Consider the following 22,088-nt stretch of genomic DNA (forward strand, 5'->3'; position numbering starts at 1 on the left):
GTTGTCAGACGTGGTGATTATACTTGACAGTTTGTCAGGGTGGTATTATTGTGCTCCTACGTTTTTTGTCAAAGTGTGTGTCGCCTTGAAATGATTGATTTAAAAAGAATTTCCGCTCCTGCAACTTGGAGCTAAACAGAAGTGGGCCGCACAGCACTCCTTATGTTTTCGCACGCATCGCATACCATAGTGAGATGGTAATTCGATCTCTCAATATGTTGTCCAGAGTGAAAATATGTTCCTTTTATTGAAAATGTGTTTTTTTGGCGAACCAGTGTCTTTGTTGAAAGGGGTAGACGGATGGGATGCGGCAAATACAGAAACCTGTGAGTTCTATCGTCCAATGTGAAAGCCCGGTATAACAACACCTTAGCAGCAGCAGAAACTCAAACAGGAACATTCCTGTTGTGCCACTGTTGAGCAAAGTTTACAAAAAATGCAGCTTACTTTGTTTCCAAGGCAGCTATCAGAAAATAGGATCCGTACACTGTATTAAGAGCTTGTAGATATTTTAATCCTGCAATTTTTCCAAAAAGATCTTCAGCTAGCAATGTCAACACGCTGTCCTATTATTAGTATATTGACTAGTGACTAGCGGCCCATTCATTTTAATCTTTTTTCCTCACACTTGACCTGTTTCTATCATCTGCCTCATGGAATATCTTACTGAGAATATGCAACAAAGAAAAAAGGGACTTCTATATTAAAGAGCCTCATGGTATATACACTAATTAACAGAGGATTTCTTCCCTGTCCCGCATTTTTCACTCAGTTTCAAACTGTACTGGGGTGTTTGCAGTGTCAAATCTTTAGTGTTTTGTGAATCCGACCTTGATGCACGAATCAGAGCGCTGTCTGTGGCCACAATCCGTTATTATTCAATTTAGTATTTAAAGCTGCACTGCAAAAATGCATGTCTCCAGATGGAAACAAAAGTAAACTGTTGCAAAATGAAGTCAACTGCACTCATTTGACCTGATGACAGTAAACTACACACAACAGCCACATCTTTATTTGGTAAACAGAGCCTCATAATCCCTGGAAATTAATGCTATTTTAACTGTTGTGATTTCAAAGAGATCCATGTATACTCCCATTTGCCGTGTACCTTTATTCATACATTGTCTTTTAAGCATTGGTTATAAGTTATTCATTTTGATTTCGGACAGTTGCCTGTACTTTCCATGAAGTGGCAGTCCAAAGGGGGAACATGCACATGTTTTAAGAAACACCGACACACCCTGAGATAAATTGAAAGAAAAATACCCACAATTCCCTGATTTAAGATGTGACACATTTCATTTGTGTTGGTCAGGGTGATTTTTTGCATTAGGGTGTATATAACGTATAATACATACGTGATCTTATGTTGAATTGAATCAAACCAAATAATCCATAATTTCTCTGCCACCGCAACGCCACCTTCTATAAATCCAGCTGACTCACTGACTTTGATGGTAACACCATTACTCGTGATCGATGGCGCTGACTCCAGGCTTCATGCGCTTGTTACATTACTTCTGAGTGACAGAGCTGACTCCAAGTTCTCGAACTTTCTTCCCCCTCAAATGCCAACAAATGCCACTGATGTGACAGGAACAAGCAGCTGCAGAGGAATAAGGAAATGAGGACAGAAATGGTCTTTAAGAAGGAACAAGCAAGACTGCAGTGCTCATGTACAGCAAATCAGTTTGAAAGAGCGGTTATATATTGTGGACAGCTTGAGTAAGAGAAATATAGCACCAGTTTAAGATAAAAGTTACATTAAAACAGACTACTTTAAGAAGCGTGAGCAGAAAGCAGCAGAGCCAAATATCAAAGTGTAGTTTCAATCTAGTCATTTAGGCGGAGGGGATTACACAAATCCAAAAGCTTCTGCCTCACTAATCAGTTATTCAATTAACATAATCTTACATTCTAATTTAAATCATCAGCTGCATTATAAGCAAGGAAAAGAGCAAAGGTCATGACCTCAGCACAGTGCTGGAAAGGGAACACTGTTGAAGAGCAGGAAGACGAAAAAGAGAAAGATAAAAGGGGCTCTATACAGTATACTGTATATATCTTAATAATTAAGTGAAAAGTTTACTAGCCAAACTTAATGTTACACCTGACAACAAAAAAGGGAGAATCAAACATTTAATTACCACTTAACTTGGATTTTCTCCCCTCTGTCGACGTGTTGAAAACCTCTTATATTAAATATAAAGGGGCCATATTGTGCTTATTTTCAGGTTCATTTTTGTATTTTGTGCCTCCAATGTGACATGTCTCCATGCTTTAATGTTCAAAAAGCTCTTTATTTTTCTCATACTGCCTGTGCTGCAGCACCTCTTTTCACCCTCTGTCTGAAACCAGAGCCCAGTCTGCTCTGATTGGTTAGCTGGCCAGCTCTGTTGTGATTAGTCAACCGCTAAGAGTTGTCCCGCCCCTTAGCCTATCATTTACAATAGGCGCGTTCACACCAAGTACTTTGCCGTATTTAGTGCCGGCACTTAGTGCCCCGGCACTTATTACCCCAGGGCACTTAGTACAGATCGCGTTCACACCGGAATAAATTCCCTGAGGGAAGATTACGCAAATGAGCAGCTGACGTCACTTCGTCTTCTTCTGCTTTGGGTTTACTGGCAGGCCGCAAACAACTTCACGGCGTATACTGCCACCCGGAGTCCCCGGCCGGAAGTTCCCGGAGTTGGGGTTAGGGTTAGGGTTAGGGTTCTACTGAAGCCTTCCGAGTAAATCGCCAGAACGCCGACACCTCCTCATCTCCACCGCTCCCATGTTTTATTTTGTGTTGCCATAAGTTAGTCTCTCTGCGTTTGTGCGCTGGGCGAATGCTAATGCTAATAATGCTAATGCGAGGATAATAAAATAGCAGCTCTACAAAACATTTCAGAGTTGTACGGGGCGTGGTTTGCAATTCGCCCAGCCAATCAGAACTGGGGCACTTTTCCCCCCAGGAAAGTACCATCTCTCAGCAGGCACTAAAAATGGGGGTAAAAGTTCCCGAGATTAAGTGCTCTTTTTGGTGTGAACGCGACATAAGGGGTACTAACGGAACTAAACGCGAAAAGTACGGTGAAAAGTACTCCGGTGTGAACGCGGCTAATGTGTTGGAGCGCAAGCCAATAGAAGTGCAAGTTTTACGTAGTGATGTCGCTGTGTTCCAGAAGTAAATCAAGGAGTCCAATGGAGGCGTTTCAGGAAGTGTGTGGGACTTTAAAGAAAAAAGTCCCACTGAATGCTGGGTATTCTTTTAACTTTACTGAAAGATTAGAATGGTTCAAGATGGTTAAATAACACCTTAAATGTACACTTTACGTTTTCAAACAGATACTGAAAAGTAATCAGGGGCTAAGTAGTTGAGGTACGAAAGAATCTGCCTGGATACAGATAGCTACATATGCATGACAATGACATCATTACATCTCCTTTATTCATATTTATTGAAAGTTTCTGTTTTTGTCCCTGCAGTGCAGCCTGATGCTGATGAGTCCCATTTACACACTGTCACATGTTTTCATCACATCTGCTGTATCTCACTTTCTCGAGAACCTGTCATCAGCTCTGTCACTTAGAAATTATTTATAATACCTGAGCCAGTTAACAGCCAAGAAAAACTTTAATTGAGATAATGTGCTGCTGAAAAAGACATCAAACTTCAACATAGGAGAAGTTCAGCTCAGTAGAGGTGAATCTAAAGTGTTTTCTCTAACATAACGTGTGTGTTTGTGTGTGTGCAGGTTTCAGAGGCATCCCAGGTTATTCAGAGCGATGCTCAGACCTTTACCATAGGAGTCCTGCCTCAGAGCCCAGGATTCCCCCAGCTGGCCCCTGACTGCGATCTACAGGTCACGGTAAGGGACAAAAGTTTACCAAAAATCAGATAGGAGTTTGAAACAGTGTAATGTAACAGTACCATTACAGTGGGAGTGAATTGAGTCATAACTCAGCTATGAAAGCAGAGGTCTAGGGGAGAATATTGCAAGCACAAATTCAAGAGAACAAGTTTTGGAGGACCTTAATTTAATAAAAAGAGTTTGGGGACAAAAATGCATGATTGTGCATATGAACAAATACTGTATGTGGGCACCACACTCACTTTTTCCTGTATTATATTAGCATAAATCCCATAAAGTTATGAAATAAAGAAACCATCATCATTACCCATCCATCAAAAGTCCACATTTCTATTTTACTGTCAAATATAATGAATACAATCTTAGCTGTCAGCTGCATACAGATCAAAAAGCTCTTAAGAATAATCCCCTTTTTATCAAATAAAGACAATAGAAAATATCCCTATTGCCCCGTCAACGAGCTGCTGATATTGAAATGGTCAAGTGCGCATGTAACCAAGTCAAGGTGCATTGTGGGACATGTTTATGGAGTGTAAAGGGTCATGGAACTGTATGCATTATATTATTTAGAAGCTCTCGCGGGCCCAAACAAACAATGGGGCGGCCGGATTTGGCCTGCGGGCCTTGAGTTTGACATATCTGATGTCAAGTGTCTTTAACCCTTAAATAATGTCAGTATCCTGGGGGATACAGTCATATGACAGGCTGTGTCCATGTGTAAAATGGGTGTAATAACAGTGTTATTAGGGTGTATTATTGGTGTAACACGGGTCTAATATGGGTTTATTTACAGTGTACTATTTCATTTCATTTCAAACCTTTATTTAACCAGATTGGTCCCATTGAGATCATAGATCTCTTTTTCAAGGGAGACCTGCAGGTTACTATCGGTAAAATAACAGTGTTACACGGGTATAATATGGGTGTAATACGGGTGTTATATGGGTCTAATAACAGTGTAATATAGGTATAATAAGGGTGAACTATTGGGGTAACCTGGGTGTATGAATGTGTGATATGGGTGTAATAACAGTGTAATATGGGTGAAATTTTGAAATTAGCAATCAATATGTTTTCCAAGATATTTATATGTGACCTTAAAACGCCCTATATAAATTTATCATTACTTAAAAGCAACACGTGAATACATGGGCATCAGTTTAACATAAATATTCTTTGTGAATTCTTAAACACATTAGAATTATCCTTGTATATTATTATATTATTGTAATCTTGCATTTGCACTAGAGGCCAACCACTGCTTTAGAAATACTGTCCAATACAATAACACATACTATGAGTACCTCAACAGAACACACCTGTCAGTAATAATTAATGATGTGCAATAACTTTCTAGATATTTATTTTTTAAAGTTTGTATTACTAGTTCTCAAACCTGGGAATTCCAATATGCTCAATCTGGCTCATTGAAGTCAGACTGACCTCAGCTCACTTTATTTTAGACTCCCCTGGTTTCACTGTTTCCATTACTATTTTTATTTCAATTATGGAAGTAAGTCTGTTTCTATTTGGAACTGCACATGGATCCCTCAGCTATCACAACAATCATATGGGGTGTATCGCTGCAGGAAGATAGTTGCTGTCTCACCTCAGTGTGTGTGTGTGTGTGTGTGTGTGTGTGTGTGTGTGTGTGTGTGTGTGTGTGTGTGTGTGTGTGTGTGTGTGTGTGTGTGTGTGTGTGTGTGTGTGTGTGTGTGTGTGTGTGTGTGTGTGTGTGTGTGTGTGTGTGTGTGTGTGTGTGTGTGTGTGTGTGTGTGTGTGTGTGTGTGTGTGCAGGCGCTGGAGGATCGGGTAACAGAGATAACGCCTTCAGCTCTGTCCTTCGTGGACTCTGAGACTCCCAGCGAGAAGCTCATCTACAACATCACCAAACCCCTGCCACAAGGACAAGGTACACACACACACACACACACACACACACACACACACACACACACACACACACACACACACACACCTCGACTCTTATAATGTGAACAGCACTAAAAGGATTAAAATCTAAGTTCTGTCAAGGGGCAGGCTCATTATAATTAACATTAAAGGGCTTCTGACCTTGTGTTTAATTCTGACTATAATATATAAGTTTTATACGCTACCTTTTGTAACCCTTAAAATATGTTTTGTATCCTTAGGGATACAGTCATTTGACAGACTGTGTCCTTTTAAATGTGGTTGTGATAACAGTGTAATTAGGATTTAATATGGGTTTAATTGGGGTCCAATAACAGTTTCATATGGGTGTTATAACAGTGTAAGAGGTGTAATACGGTTGTAATAAGAGTGTAACATGGGTGTAATACGGGTGTGATAATGGTGTAATGGGAGTGTAATAGGAGTGTATTAATGTGTAATATGGGTTTAATAACAGTGTCATATGGATGTCATGTAGACATAAAAGTTGATGATTTAAAATGATTGTATAAGTAATTAAGTAGAAGTTTATTGCCTTGCTCACATGTTTACCCAGCCACAAAAAAGTCAACAACGTAATAACCTGTTGTCCATAAGCCAATGGTTTTTCATTATTGCCTGTCAATCTGAACTTTTACAGGAATAATTGTTGATTTTCTTTTTCCCGTATGCGGCATTCAGAACCGCAGCCATTCATTCCGGCAGCGGGATCTGACAGACTTGGTGTATCATTTCCAGCTCTCCGTCATATGAAAGGGAAAAACGATTTAAAATAGGTCGTATTCATCAACTAATGGGCTGATAAATCTGGGAAGAATTTCTTTTTGAACAGAGCCATTGAGGGGGAGTAAAGAGTCAGATTAAGCAGCAGCCGTTTGTCATGAATGTTTTATTTTCTGAAATTAGATTGGAGACATTTGTTCTGAGTTAAAATCTCTCTCTAAAGCCTCTTTCAACTTTCCATCTACAGTTTTGTGTTATCCATCCAAAAAAACGTTGGGTTTTTGGACTTTTCTCTGTCTGTTGAGCAAAAATAGATTATGTCTGCCCCTCAGAACATACTGTGTCTTTGAGATGCCTGTTTCCTGCTGTGTCTGCAGGTGCGATCGAGCATGTGGACAGGCCGAACACACCGGTGACACATTTCACTCAGGCGGACGTCAACAATGGCAAGATCCTCTACAGACCCCCTCCGGCCCCTTCACACCTGCAGGAGCTCTACCAGTACTCCTTCATTGGTGAGACACACACACACAGTTAGAGCGAGGAGTGTGTGGGAGGGAAAAAACCCAAAAAAGCATAATAGGGCCCCTTTAGGAAAATAGATAAAATAAGTTGCTACTGTATGAAACAAAATACATTTTTAAAAAAAGTCAATGTTAACTATGGTTTCACACGTTAAACTGCAGCGTCTTTGGTAAAAGTCCTGTTTGTTCGACCGAATAATCCTCTATTGGATGTAATGGTGAGGAAAATTCCCCAACAGGCATTATACAAGAAAATATTTTTCATGATGACACTCAACACCTAGTTTGATCTTTCTCATTACATGGATGTGAGGTAGTCTTCTTTGATAGAGCCTTTGCTGCAGGGTCGCAGGTTCCACCCTTTGCCAAAACGGATTTGAACAGTTCACCTTATGGCAATGGCTTTACATATTTCCTTTATCAGGATCTCTACTCCGATATTCTTACACACAAACTTCTCTGCCTCGGTCTACTCTTAATCTAAAGTACTGTCCATTATCCTGCTCGTATTGTTACATAACACACTTATGAATAAATATGTTTTTATCCGCTGAATGTGGATAGTGATAGCCTATGTGAAAATGAACTAAATTTGTTCAGAAAATCTCATATTGCCCAAAATAAAAACACCTTGGTTCACCGTAGGATCTAGTGCATAAAAATAAAGCATCACAGAGTCTGTAAAAAAAAATCTCTATGTAGTCACATGTTTTTGATTTTTACATCCAATCAAACGTAATTAATCTGAACAGGCAGCAGTGGCCGAGTTTATTTTTAAACAGTTTTTAGCTGAGCAGCCACGTCTGCCGTTACCCACCACAAACACCTTCTGTGCAAACCAAATAAGAACTCCAGCTTAAAACACTGAATAGCTTTTCTAAATTCACCACTTAAAACCTTCAGACCTCACAGCATGTTATTTTCAAGTGATTAAGTATTCAAAGAGCGGCTGCAAGCTCTCAATTTCTCATGATGGAATACTTCACCTTCTCATGTCCTGCGTAACGGTACATCTCAAATTACTTCAGTGATTATTAGAGTCACTTTTGGCTCTAGAGCAGCGGTTTTCAAAGTTTGAGGCGCACCTCCCCGGGGGAGCGCCAGAGAGCTTCAGGGGAGGCGCAGCGTGAGAAGAAAATAACGAGAAACAGTGAAATCTAGCTCGTTAACTTCAGCTAACATGGCAGCGGCAACATGGATCGATTTTTTGTGAAGTTACGTAAAGTGAGAGAGGAGACAGCGTCTGGCAGAAAACGGAGGAAGTATGACCACGATTATTTGAAGCTAGGATTTTCATGGACCGGTCCTGGCAGGGGCGGACTGGCCATCTGTGTGTTCTGGAGAATCACAGAACGGCCGGTCGTCAGCGGGCCGGTGACGGCCGGCTCGGTTCGCTGACGGCCGGCACCGCCCTTTATTTTAATTTGAATAATACTTACTTTGATCAAAAGCAAGTACGGGTCAAGGCTGCAGCCAGAGGATGATCTGCGTTTATTCCTGTCGACATTGCAGCCCCGCATCATCTGCCTGTGCGCATCAAAGACGCAGACTCATTGTTCCCACTAAAGTAGGGCTGAGTGTAATAAGGAGGCAAAGTTGACGTTCAGTGTGTTGCCGGGAGCATATAAGGATATATCCACGATGTTGAAAATGTTAAAAATGTTTAAAACATAAAGATAAAAAGGTTTTAAAAAGTTATTGTTTAATGTTTTAAGGAGGTGACGCTACTCAGCCAATCAAATCGGTGCAGTCAGTGAGTCAGCACGGTATATTCAAACACACACAGAGACGAGACGAGAAGAGAGAAACAGTCTGAGTCATTTCAAATGGCGTGCTCAAAAGAGAAAGGTAGACAGCGAAAACAGAGCATTTAATGACATGTTCTCTCACTGGACTTCTTTGAAATGCAATTGAATACCCCTGCATTATAGCAACAACAACAATAATAATAATAATAATAGCAATGATAATTGGGAGGGGGGGGGGCGCGGCTGTTCTTATGTTCTCTGAGGGGAGGCTCACCTTCCCACACTTTGAAAACCCCTGCTCTAGAGGATTGTTGCCCATACAGTAACTTTGACCCACTGTATCAGTTCGTACTGCCCTCGCTGAGCACAGGCCTTCGACCTTGGGCTGCTGTGCTCTGTGTTTTCTCTCCTTAATCCTGCCTGTTGGCGTCAGCTGATAGAGGTGTTACAGTGCTCTGCCTGTTTTATCTGGTTCTGCACAATGTTGATTATTCTCTCTGAACCAGCTCAATACATGGGACTTGGTGGGCGATCTTACCAGTTGGTTTGGGCCAGCGCTGTGTCACCTCCTGGCTCCAGCACATGTCTTTGTCATTCCTCTGGCCGTAACTTCAGTGTTTGCCATCAAGTTCCAGCTCTCCCGTGACTCATTGTGTTTCCACTCCATGCTCCAGAAGTTTCCATTACAAGGACAGCTTTTTAACGTATTGCCTTCAATACAAACAACCAGAGACAATATATCTTCGGTGTGTTTGTAAGCAGATGCTATCATGTGAGATATGGGAACATTTCAAGCGTAATGCACTTGCAACTTCAGTCCATACCATTTTTATTTCGCCCCACAGTGTCGATCTCTCCGAAGGTCATTTGACTTTTAGAGAATTGTTTTTGTTAGTTGTTTACCTTTTTTTAGTGGATGTTTGTCCGAACTGCACAGTATGAACAAGTAGTTTTTTTACATAAATAAAACACCTTCAATCTAACGGCAGTTCTTTTTAAATCAAAGAAAATAAAAAAAATGCAATTAAAAATAAGTGTGGCAGCAAAGCTTCTCTGGGACACAGAAAACTGCCCTTTTTATGTCAAATAAAATAATAATAAAAAAATAACGATTTGAAATACATTTGGCTCAATTTATTTGATTAAAGTCACATTAACTTAAACCGGCTTTGATCAGACGTTTAACAACAAACTTGTGTGAAGAGTATGTTTTACTGTTAGAGGGTTCAAAGTCATATCTTAGTTATTTTTATATTTCATATGCTTTTTAAAGATAACTCATAATCCAAGATCAAAGATGACTTTAGTTTCTCTTAATCTGGGTTTTCTCCAGAGGAAGGCTTTAGAGCAGTAAATCACCCACATTGCCTCCTGACTTTTATGCATTATAGCAACATCGTTCAGTTGTTATGTTCACTGCAACGCCCTGTCAGCTCTGCCTCCATCCACTGTTTTTTACTTTTATCACCTCACAGCTTTCAAATGTTATATTTCTTTTTACCCCAACAGGTCTGCCCGAGTCGCTGAGTGTCTATTTCACAGGTAAACACTTCATTCTCCTCTATTTAGGGAGAAGAAGAGGAGGAAACTCTTCTTCATCCTTCCATCTTTCCATCCTTAGTCTCATTTTCCCTCCTCAGCGCCTTCTCTGACCTCAATCATCTCCCTTATATTTCTACCTGAAATATTGATCCTCTCGTTCCTCAATCTTCTCCTCTTTACTCTCCTCTTTCCATCTTCACTTCCGTTGCGTTTTCTTTTTTCTTGTTTTGACATTTCTCACTTAATTAACTCTTGTTGCTCCTCTTCCCTGACCTCAATTTATCCTGCTTTTTTCTCACTGTCGTCCTGCACTTCCTACCTTTGATTTCTTTCATTTTCTCTCCTCTCTTGATCTCTCCTTCTCTGTTTCCCCTTCATTTCCTTTTAATCTTCACCATAAGGGTCCTTTTCTCTTTCCTCCCATTGGGGTTTTGTCTCATCTTCAGCCTCCCATCATTTTTTATCCTTGCGCCGATGCTATTGCTCTCATCTTCTCCCATTCCCATTTTTCTCTTTCCTATTTTCTATTTTTCTTTACCTCTTCTTCTGCATTTCACCTCGGTCACTGTTGCACTGATCTCTCCAGCTTGTGATCTTCAGATCCTCTCAGATTTTTGGTTCGAAGTTCTTGACCTTTAACCTGAGCAGAAAAACGTCTCCTCTATTAACTGGACGTTTGATAAAAGTGCCTCTGCACTCTGCACTCAATCCTCAACAGAAGTCATTCGGGAAATGAGTTTTTCCCAAATGACGACACCAAAGTGCTTTTAGTATACGACCTGAGGCGCGCACACACACACACACACACACACACACACACACACACACACACATACACACACACACACACACACACACACACACACACACACACACACACACACACAGACACACACACACATAGACACACACAGACACACACACACACAGACACACACACACATAGACACACACAGACACACACACACACAGACACACACACACATAGACACACACACACACACACACACACACACACATACACACACACACACACACACACACACACACACACACAGACACACACACACATAGACACACACACACACATAGACACACACACACACACACACACACACAGACACACACACACATAGACACACACAGACACACACACACACAGACACACACACACATAGACACACACACACACACACACACACATACACACACACACACACACACACACACACACACACACAGACACACACACACATAGACACACACACACACACACACACACACACACATACACACACACACACACACACACACACACACACACAGACACACACACACATAGACACACACAGACACACACACACATAGACACACACACCTTCACTTCTGACTAAGTAAAAGGTTTGTTTTGATGGCAGCCAGTAAGAAGTGCAAGAACAGTTATCAACAGTCTGCTCTGTGGTGGCACTAAAGATACAAGTATATTTACCCAAGTCCCTCTGTGGTGCTTAATTTGAGTATTTAAAATGTCTGCAAGGTTATGTTTCTACAAATCTTAGAGGGAAAAATGGTGTCAAATGATTAGTTGATCAACAAGTACCTTTTAATTATTTTAATCAAATCAAATCAAATCAAGTTTTATTTATATAGCACATTTATAAACGATTTTTGGTCGAGCCAAAGTGCTGTACAAATAATAAAAATACCCTACAGTAAAGACATTTTGCAGCTAATACAACAGCACAGTTTGATCAGAATATCAGTATGAGAAAAAACGACACCCTCTGTCCTTAGACCCTCACATCGTACAAGGAAACACTTCCAGAGAAAAATGGGAGAAACCTCTAAGTATATAAATTATCTATATCTTTTTTTATGAAATACTGTTGGTTCACCATGGGCTCAGGGAAAATATGATGACGCATTTAAAAAATGTCTTGAATTTGAATCAGAGGTTACGCAATGCCTAGCCTATTGATAAGGCTTTCATATTTCATAAGAGCATTGCTTAAAGCACATGCATAGGCCTAAAGCTTCAGTACGTTTAGTATTTGATTCAAGTTTTATATCAAATTCAGTTCCACTAATTAAATGCATTAAACACAAAGTCAAATATATATGGTCTAACCCTTACTTGTCCAGTGACTTACCTTCTGGACAAAGATATCATTGAGTTTGTGTTTGAATTTCTTCTGCGAGAGCTAGCTAAACGTGGAGGGAAAGCAAGCGTCAGTTACATATTCTCAGACACCTCCCCCCTCAGTGAGGCAGATGTGTTCGCTGCCTCCCCGGGTGCTTTTTCATTACTGTTTTATGAGGAGACTGGCAAGCCTATATATATTTGACACATATGTGTTATAGGTTACCTGGAATATGGAAGGGACATCATGTCCTGACAGGCAGCAGCTTTTTGCCAGCGCTCCATACAGTTTCAATCAGGCATGATAATTGCAGCGTCTCTACGCTAATTTTGCAAATTTATTATAAGAAATGATGATTTCATGCAGAAATGGCATGTATGACACAGATCAATGGAGAAATCTTGCATGAAAATTATTTTTATTTTACTTTTTGTTTCAGCCATATATGACAGGTGACGCTCACATTTTGCACAAAGACACTACTTATGGTTCTGTTTAGATCAGGAATGCGTATATAGATCTTTTGATATACTTATTTTGCAACAAAATAAGGAAAATGCTGCTTACATGTTTAAGTAGCAGTCGCTCTGTAAAAGGGCCCATTCATTGCAATGAGTAGTTTAAAACTCAATTGAAAGAGTATTGGAAGTATATCGACACATCAAATTCTTAATTTCCCTTTTCAGACCAAACTATTTAATTGTTCACCAGGAAAACTTATAAAAGTAATACAGTACATTTTTATATCCGAATGTGATAATTGGTTTCAGTTAGCTGATGTGTGTTCTTGTTGAAGTGCCAAGTGGAGCCAATGGAGCTGAAAAAAAACCATTTAACAAGTTTCCACCTGAATCCCTGATCAATTGTTTCCGCAGTTTGGTTAATTGATTCGTCGAAATGTTTAATTGAAGCCCCTGTTATCGTCTGTGTTTTCCTTTCTTTCCCAAATGAATAAACCTGTGTTAAGTGATTAAACTGGAACAAACTGATTAGTTTTTACCTCCCAGTTTTACTCATTCAGAATAATCCTCAGTAAAGCAACTGTGGAGATAATTAATATCAGGTGTGTGTTTTTCTCTCAGAAAGTCTTTGTTTAAATGATTACTTTACTGATTTCCCTGTGTGTGTTTTCTCTGCCCCTGTTTACTGAATGTGTGTCGCAGTGTCTGACGGTGAACACACCACTCCTGAGTTGGACTTTGCCGTCCTGCTGCTGTCCAACCATCAGCAGCCGCCGGTGTTCCAGATCCTGGACCCGCTGCTGGAGGTCAGCCTGGGAGGAGAGGCCAACATAGGTAAGAGAAGAACACACACACAAACACACACACACACACACACACACATAATCACACACTCACACACAGCCCGTAGGAAGTGAGTCGGGCGTTAAAGCACATTTTTGTTGTGGCACGACAACTTCTTTGTCAGTCATTTAATCAACCCAACAATACTTTTTTCCCCACATTGACTTACATTAGGAAAGAGGCTTCTGTAAATCAGGTATTCTGCCTTTACTGGAATGTATGAAAGATTTCTAGCTTGGCCAAAATGTGGTTTTTAAATATTGCATAGAGCTGACCATTAATGCTAACTCAACATTGAAATTCCCCTCTAAATGCTAGCGTGATTAGCATTGCCATTGTTTTAAAGTTTTTACACATAATTATCAGCTTTTTTCAACAAGTGTTGCAGGTAAATATAAAAACAGAAGCTAGCTGACTACTTGAAGACATGTACGTCCTCAGGGTTCAGTAGGGAACAGAAGAAAAACAATGGTTGTTTTCCATAGACTTTGCTGGAACAAGGAACTACGGCAAGCCTATATAGACAAACAGAGCCAAACAGGCAACCCTCTGCCAACCCTCTTAAAGTCGCAGCACATCAAGGTTTTATTTTTACGGTACATTTACTTCACAGTACGAACACTTGCATAGCCCTTATTTAAATCATAAGGCAGATTTATTTCCCCTCTCCATTAATTGGACTGAGCCAAGATCCGACATGATTATGCACTGACGGAGCGGATTGAAGGCGGGGCTTAAGGAGCACAATTGTGCGTGCATCTATGGGCCCCGTTCTTGTGGAAAATAGCCGGAAGACCCAACGCTGTATTAGGTTCTCTTTATACATCCATGACACACACACACACACACAAAATACACATTTCCGAGAAGACCTCCTTTGTTGAAGAGGTCCAGTAAGTGATGAAGTGGTCTCAGCGATGTAATGAGGCCTGAAGTACGACCCTGATGAGCAACAATCCTGAATAAAGATCTGTGTGTGTGTGTGTGTTTGTGTTTACAGTCTGGTACAGACACTTCATTTTCTCCTTCTCCTGCTTCATCTCTCTTAATGCTCCTTTCTTCATGTGTGTGTGTATGTGTGTGTGTATGTGTGTGTGCGTAGGCGGTCGGCAGCTGGAAGTGAGCGACGCCGACACGGCTCCTGATGAGCTGGAGTTTGAGCTGGTGGAGGCTCCCGTCAACGGAGAGCTGATTAAGACCGATGGCGGCACACACACAAGCATGGCCAACGGTGAGATGATAAACACACACACATGCTGTAACACACAGAAGAAAGTAGACATCATGCAGGGAAAGAATCTGCTGTGAGTATTTCCTTCAGCTGTTCAGAAAGATTCTTAAAACTGGAGGGCGTTAATGATCTTTTTATTCCAAACACCAACGCTTTAATACCTACAACATCCAAGTGATGCAGGGTTAGACATAGATGTGTTTGTATGTATCGTCTTAACTTTATTTCAACAATATCCAACAGTGATTAACATGTACGTCTTTTTCTTTCTTCCTACATTATATATTGTTCTTGAAAGATACTGGAGGCAGGAGCATATGATTTTTGGCGTTTGCATCAGATATCCAATACAATCTCTTTATATAGTGAAAAATATAACATAACCTTACATCATTCACTTATTGACTCTGAATCTGTTCTTTGGAGAGTTGGGTCATCATGGTCTGAGGCCTGTACTACGAAGCTGGTTCAACCTAACCTGGATATATGAGTTAGCCGGTTGGCCCAATCCAAAACATACGCGCTCTGGCTAAACTGTACTACGACGCTGGTTATCAAGTGGATCGCTCAAGCCAGCCATGTCCTATCTAGTTAGGTGCGCGTTCACATGAAAGGAGTGGTATTTGGAGCATTCGACCAATCACAAACATGGACAAGCGTACTGACAGCGCAGCGTCATACTTCCTGAATGAAAAGTGAACTTTAATATTAGTCAAATATGAAGACGTTAAACTTTAAACATCCATGACTTAAACACTTTATCCAGGATAAAAGCCACATAGCTGCACCTGCAAGGTGAATACAGCTGGTAAAAGAAAAAGTGTTTGAATGCGTACATTAACAGGTTTATGAAATCACTGGCCCGTCTAAGACACTAGTGGATCTGACTTTAATTACATTTGACTCGAGTGTTTCATCAACTTAATGTGTTGCTTAAAATAATACTTCTGCATACAGTATGTGACACTGTGAGTGTTGCACGGCCAGATACGGCTCAACTTCTCTACTTTCAACAGCACACGCCCACACCTTGTTCTATATCCTGGTTGTTTTGAGTTGAATTACCATGGATGCAAAATGAGGTGAAGACTCAAATATAGAAAACATGTTTTGCCTTTAAAAAGACGTCTCTCTTAGGAGATTAAAACTTGTACTTGTTATTGTATTATGAAGTTGTCCATGAACTCTCTGAAATCTTGACTGGCAGATTGTGTATTGTATTGTAGCTACACATTAAACTCAGGAGTTATAAATAAAACTCCATCAAACAAAGTAAACCCTGCGATGTACAGTACACTCAGTAATAACACATCTGTCAGACAGTAAAGTCACACACCTTCTCTGTCCCTTCAGGCGACATCTTCACCTTCAGCGACATCACACTCAACGTTCTGCTCTATCGACACACCAACCTCGCCACCCGGGATGACGCCATCACCTTCTCCGTAAGCGATGGCATCTCCATGGCGCTCATCGTGGTGCAGGTGGCGGTGCTGGACGTCGGGGGGGAGGGGCCGCAGCGGGACCCAGCAGCTACGCTGTCTCTGGAAGTGGGCCAGAAGAGCAGCACCGTGATCAGGCGCTCACACCTGGCTTACACTGTGAGTTAACAGGAGACCGATGCTAGCTTTAGCTGTTAGCCTCTTCTAGATAGTACAGTATACACTTATTTGTATTTATTTGATGGGGTTAGGGTTAGGGTTAGGGTTATCCTGTTTCCATTCCTCTTTATATCAATGAGTTGTTAAGATGCTATTTCATGCTGTTTTTGGAGAAGAAGCTAGTGAAGCCCAGTCGAAGCATGTAAAGCATGAGTCAGCAGTATTTATCTTTGATGATTAAAGATGTCTTTACTGTAGATACAGGACATCATGTGTCATTTTAATTGTGTGAATATATAAATCTTTGCTAAACTTTCTTTTAGCAGGATTCACATGTTCATCTCCTGGGTCAAGCTTAGCAAACAAGTCTATTTTTATTGAAACTAAACTAAAACTAGAACACCTATCTGTTTGTTTTGCTGTTGAAATGAGTTGAGGATAACACTAACATGTTTTAAGAAAAGTGTACTTGTTTTGCCCTTAATGCAGGGCAGAGACAGAATCATTTCATGATGAAATGAACAGTTCTTCAAACTTGTAGTGTTGACGTGGTTTTGTCTCTCATAGGACAACACGTCCCCAGATAACCAGATTCAGATCCAGTTGGTGTCGGTGCCGATGTACGGCCTGCTGACCAGGAGCCATTCCCAGCAGGAGCACCAGGAGCTCAGGGAGTACTCCTCCTTCACCATGGAGGACATCAGCGAGCACCAGATCAGGTAGGAGAGTCAACAGGCAGCCATGTTAGAGGGTCAGAGTGCTTCAAATCTAACACAGATTTTAAGTCATGAAGAGTTTTACGATCTATCAGTGTGTTGGCCTTCATGGTAATACTTGGAGTGTGTTTCATCTGCTATTTTGGCGCAGTGGGTTAGAGCGTTGATCATCAGATCAAGGGGCGTTGGTGAACTCCGGTTCGAAACCCGCCCCCGAAACACTGCATCAGGCCGTTGTGTCCTTGGGCAAGACACTTCACCCGAATTTGTTCCTGTTGGTAATGTCCACAGTAATGACTCTTACATGTCTAATATGTGTAATGTGTAATTGTAAAGCGCGTTGAGCACCTGCAAAAGCGCTCTAATAAAAATAAAAATAAATGTGATGCATTATTGTGTTTATCAAAAAGCTGTGACCAGGTATAGTCCAATGGGATTTGGAAGTATTTTCGTTAGCTTTAAAGGCAAGGGTCTCTAAAACTTGCAATAAAAAAACGCCCAAAGGAAATCCTTGGTTTCAGTGGAGGGATTTAGTTTCCCATGATGGTTTAAATGCTACTTCAGTGGCTTATAAAACAGGATATCAGCATAAAAACCCTGCAGCTATTAACCGAAAAATAACTTTCAAAAACCCTAAGTCGTATTGAGAAGCACTTCTTGTATCAGCAATAAAGGTTCATGAGGGTCCATGGGAGGGAAGAGAGCGATTGAACACTTTTAGTTAGTCAAATGTATACTAATTGTAAGGGATTAAAATGTAGGTAACACTTTATAATAACCATTGTTCATAAATGCTGTTAACAATGAATAAACACTAATTAAAAAGGATCATGTGTAATGCTATAGCTTGTTATTTTAACAGTTTTTTGTTGCACACTTAATAACATTTTATTCCGCAAATCTAAAACAATATTTACATGACAATTATAAAGTTGCAACTGAATAGTTAAATGATTAAAAAAGTACTTGTACTTGAAAAACTCTATAAAAAATATTTTAATCATTATGTCGATGGTTAAAAAAAATGTCTGGTCCCTCTACTCATCCAATGTTTATAGTTGTATTCTAAACGATTTTTAAAAGGTTTACAAATCATTTTATATCATTAAAAAATACTCAATATAGTAAATAAAATGTTATATGTGCAACAATATAATGTTTATGAATAGTCACATTGAACTCAGAATGTTATTTGTCAGCTTTTATACAATACATACAAGAAAACTATTTCTTATCATACTAAAGAATGTTAAAATGACATAAATCGTGGCAGTACTAATAATGGGTTAACTTTATTAGATATAATGTTATTGTTTGTTAACTATTAACTACAGTTTAATTAAATGAATGAAACTTCATTTCCGATTTAGGAACGATGGCTATTATATAATGTCTAAAAAGGAGAGTGTTAGCCAAAATAATTATAACCCCCTCCGCCCTCCAAATTTCTCAGAATCGTATTTTAATCTTAAATGTATCCAGGATCTTTACAAATATGTAGGGCTGCACAATTAAAACATTTTGAAATGGCAATATGGCCAGTTGCAATATTTAAATCTCAGTAAGCGCAATATTTGGTAAAGGTCAAATATGAGAAAATGAAGTATTGTGATCGACTCCCGCTTCCATTGGTTAACACTCCAACACATTGTACGTGATAGGCTAAGGGGCGGGACATCTCTAAGCGGTTGACCATTCACAACAGAGTCGACCAGCTAACCAATCAGAGCAGACTGGGCTCTGGTTTCAGACAGAGGGTGAAAAGAGGTGCTGCAGCACAGGCAGTATGAACTAAAAATGAGCAAAATATGCCCTTTTTAATAAAAAAAACGTACAGAACCTCCTAAAAAGATAATTATCTCTAGTATCTCAAATCATCACGCAGTTGCAATATCAGCCAAAGTAATTGCAACTTGTTATTTTTTCCAAATCCTGCAGCCCTCTTCAAAAGGGCTTTCAGTGGAGTCCTTCAACAAAAGTAACAACCTGAAAACCGCTTATATGGAAGTCAAGAGCATAACGAGTGATGTTTCATAAAGAGGCTGTTTTAATGGAAAAGTCTGCTGTTGATTCCACTCTGCGAGAGATATAGGGTTCTTCAGGCTGCAGTTGCTATCACGATCAATTGATCTGATTGAAGCTCTCTTCCTCTCGGCATCACCGCAGCAGAGGCATGGTTATAGCTTATTGAGACATTTAGTTTTCCTTTAATCTAAGGTTCCTCCTCACAAGACGAGAGTTATACAAAAGTTACCAAAGCCAATAAGATAACATGTAAATAAGCAGGAGTATTGTTTCCTTTGCCCCATTACTTCTCAGCCTGTTGGCACAAGCAATGCCAATTAGCAACATTCTGAAATGACCTGCAAGAGGTACTGAGGCCCCATAAGAGAGTAGATTAAATATAAATATTCAACTGCTTCATTTCCATAATGATTAGCTTTAGCACGGGACGCTCTCCGGGGGCTAACTTTAAATCACCCATATTAGTTTATGTCTCTGTGGTGTTGTCTCGTACAAACAAGAGCCGGGAATTGTTTTAGAAGATTTAAAAGTGATTAAAGAAGAGTACACCGGTATAGTTTTCAATTTGATTAGCGCTTTGCAGAGATTAGCAGCTGTATCGTCCTGGGAGGGCTAATGCAAAGCTCTCCTATCAGTCCAGGATTAGACACATAAACTGATATTTATGTATTCATTAAAAGATAATTATCGTGTCAAACAAATAAGTCTATGTAAATCTTTTTTAGACAACAAATCAAACCATTAACTCTATCTACAGGTACATTACTTCCATAGAGACGGGCAGCCAGCCCATCACCGACATCTTCCACTTTGTTGTTTACGATGGAGACAATAATCGCCTCGACAACCAGATGTGCACCATCACCGTTACCTCCACGCCAAGACAGCCACCCGTGGTGACAGTCAACAGCGGCATCAAGGTACTCACACACTCACATACACACATGTACACTGAAAAAAGCACAGAGGAACACGCTCTCACATTGGCACCCTTTTAAAGTTATCCTATCAAAAGATTACAATTGTATGGCTGGTGTACAGTGCATTAACGCTTTTAAACACACATACTGCACACCGTTATTTCCTCTCCATTACCCTGCCAGCTCATAAGAGACTACAATCCTCAAATACGTTTTTAGTTATTTTCACAGCAGCTGCCACATTCAGAAAGAGTCATTAACGGGACAAATGAAGCAAGGGAAACCGTCGCACACTGTCCTGTTTTGTCCCTCAGATAACAAACCCTGGTGACAGTGGTGGAATGTAATTAAGAACATTTACTTAATTCACTTTTTAGCAACTTACAGGCTTTTATGCTTCACTACAATTATCTGATAGCTTTAGTCACTTCACACTTCAAGATGTTGTCATCCAAAACAAATGCAGAGCTTTTAAAATGTGTTTTGTTGTAGTTGACTCATCAATAGCCGATGGACAGAAAAAGTGGTACTGGTTCCAGCTTCAAAGCTTTGCTTTTAAAGGTGTCCTATTGTGCTTTTGGGGGTTTTCCCTTACCTGTGGTGTGTTATATAGTTTCTGTGCATGTAAATGGTCTGCAAAGGCTAAAATCCCAAAGTTCCCTCCAGAGGGAGTTTCTCTCCCACACACTCCCCCCCTGCAACGTCTCCATTGGAATCCTTTGTTTTCTTCCATGACAACATGACATCACTATTTAAAACTAGCGCTTTTATTGGCTAGCGCTCCAAAACATTCTACGTGATGTGCAAAGGGGCAAGATATTACTGACACATCTCTTATCGGTTGACCAAATACAGCAGAGCCGGCCAGTTAACCAATCAGATCAGACTGGGCTCTGGGTTCAGACAGAGGGTGAAAAGAGGTGCTGCAGCACAGGCAGTATGAGAAAAATAAAGAGCTTTTTGAACATTAAAGCATGGAGACATGTCACAGACGAGGCACTGTACAAATATGAACCTGAAATTGGCATTATATGTCCTCTTTAATAATGTCAAATAGTAATAACGTTAGTGTTGACTTTTTGTTGTAAAAACAACTTGATGGTGTAACTTTTGACTGAATTGTTCAATATTTTTACAAATTACACCAAAAAAAAAATCAATAACTGAGAAAATAATCAGCAGATTCATTCTAAATGAAAAAAAATTAGTTCGCAGTTCTGTGCCTTTTATTATCAATAAAGGCATTATTGTGTTTGCATTTTTTTCCTAGTCCTAGTTAACTATTCCCAGGAAGTATGCGTCCTTCAACATTCCATTATTTTCCTTTGGCAGTTAAAAAATGTGAAATATGTCTTGAAGAATGCACAACAGCACAGCGAGCCTGGCTCCAGCTGTGTGGGGGAACGTGGTGGAGGAGAAGGAGAATAAATGTCAGACCTAATGAGGGTCACACTGGTGCTCCCTCAGAGCCTCCCTCTGAGATGAGTCCTAAATAAGCACCGTAGAGCTGCCCGTCTTGAAAGATATGAAGTAAAATCTCAAAGGTCTTTACTTTAAAACCTCTTATTGGGTTAGCTGGAAGGGGTTCTTTTGTGGTTGTACACAGAGAAACACATCTCTCTGGGAGAAAACTGCCTCAAAATACAGCACTAAGTGGAACTACTACAGTGGTTACACCTGTTAACAGTTTGAGTAATTTTGGCAAACTTAAAAAACAACATTGTGAAGGTGGAAGCAAGTTTCAAGCAGCATTTAATAATGTGCCCTGCTTTACCCGGTTCACATTTGTATTTTGTGCCTCTACTGTGACATGTTTACATG

At 40.2% G+C, this 22,088-nt stretch overlaps 1 protein-coding gene across 1 annotated transcript in view; it reads left to right on the plus strand.

The window, feature by feature from the left end:
• Positions 1 to 22,088, plus strand: part of fras1 (Fraser extracellular matrix complex subunit 1) — a 281,858-nt gene that overhangs the window by 214,817 nt on the left and 44,953 nt on the right. Inside the window, 9 exon segments of the mRNA XM_034118256.1 lie at positions 3,744 to 3,857; positions 5,658 to 5,772; positions 6,893 to 7,030; positions 10,297 to 10,329; positions 13,634 to 13,765; positions 14,877 to 15,005; positions 16,359 to 16,606; positions 17,174 to 17,325; positions 20,105 to 20,267. Of these exon segments, the coding sequence (XP_033974147.1) occupies positions 3,744 to 3,857; positions 5,658 to 5,772; positions 6,893 to 7,030; positions 10,297 to 10,329; positions 13,634 to 13,765; positions 14,877 to 15,005; positions 16,359 to 16,606; positions 17,174 to 17,325; positions 20,105 to 20,267 (1,224 nt within the window).

Source organism: Trematomus bernacchii, unplaced genomic scaffold (genome assembly GCF_902827165.1).
Source record: "Trematomus bernacchii unplaced genomic scaffold, fTreBer1.1, whole genome shotgun sequence".
Taxonomy (NCBI): domain Eukaryota; kingdom Metazoa; phylum Chordata; class Actinopteri; order Perciformes; family Nototheniidae; genus Trematomus; species Trematomus bernacchii.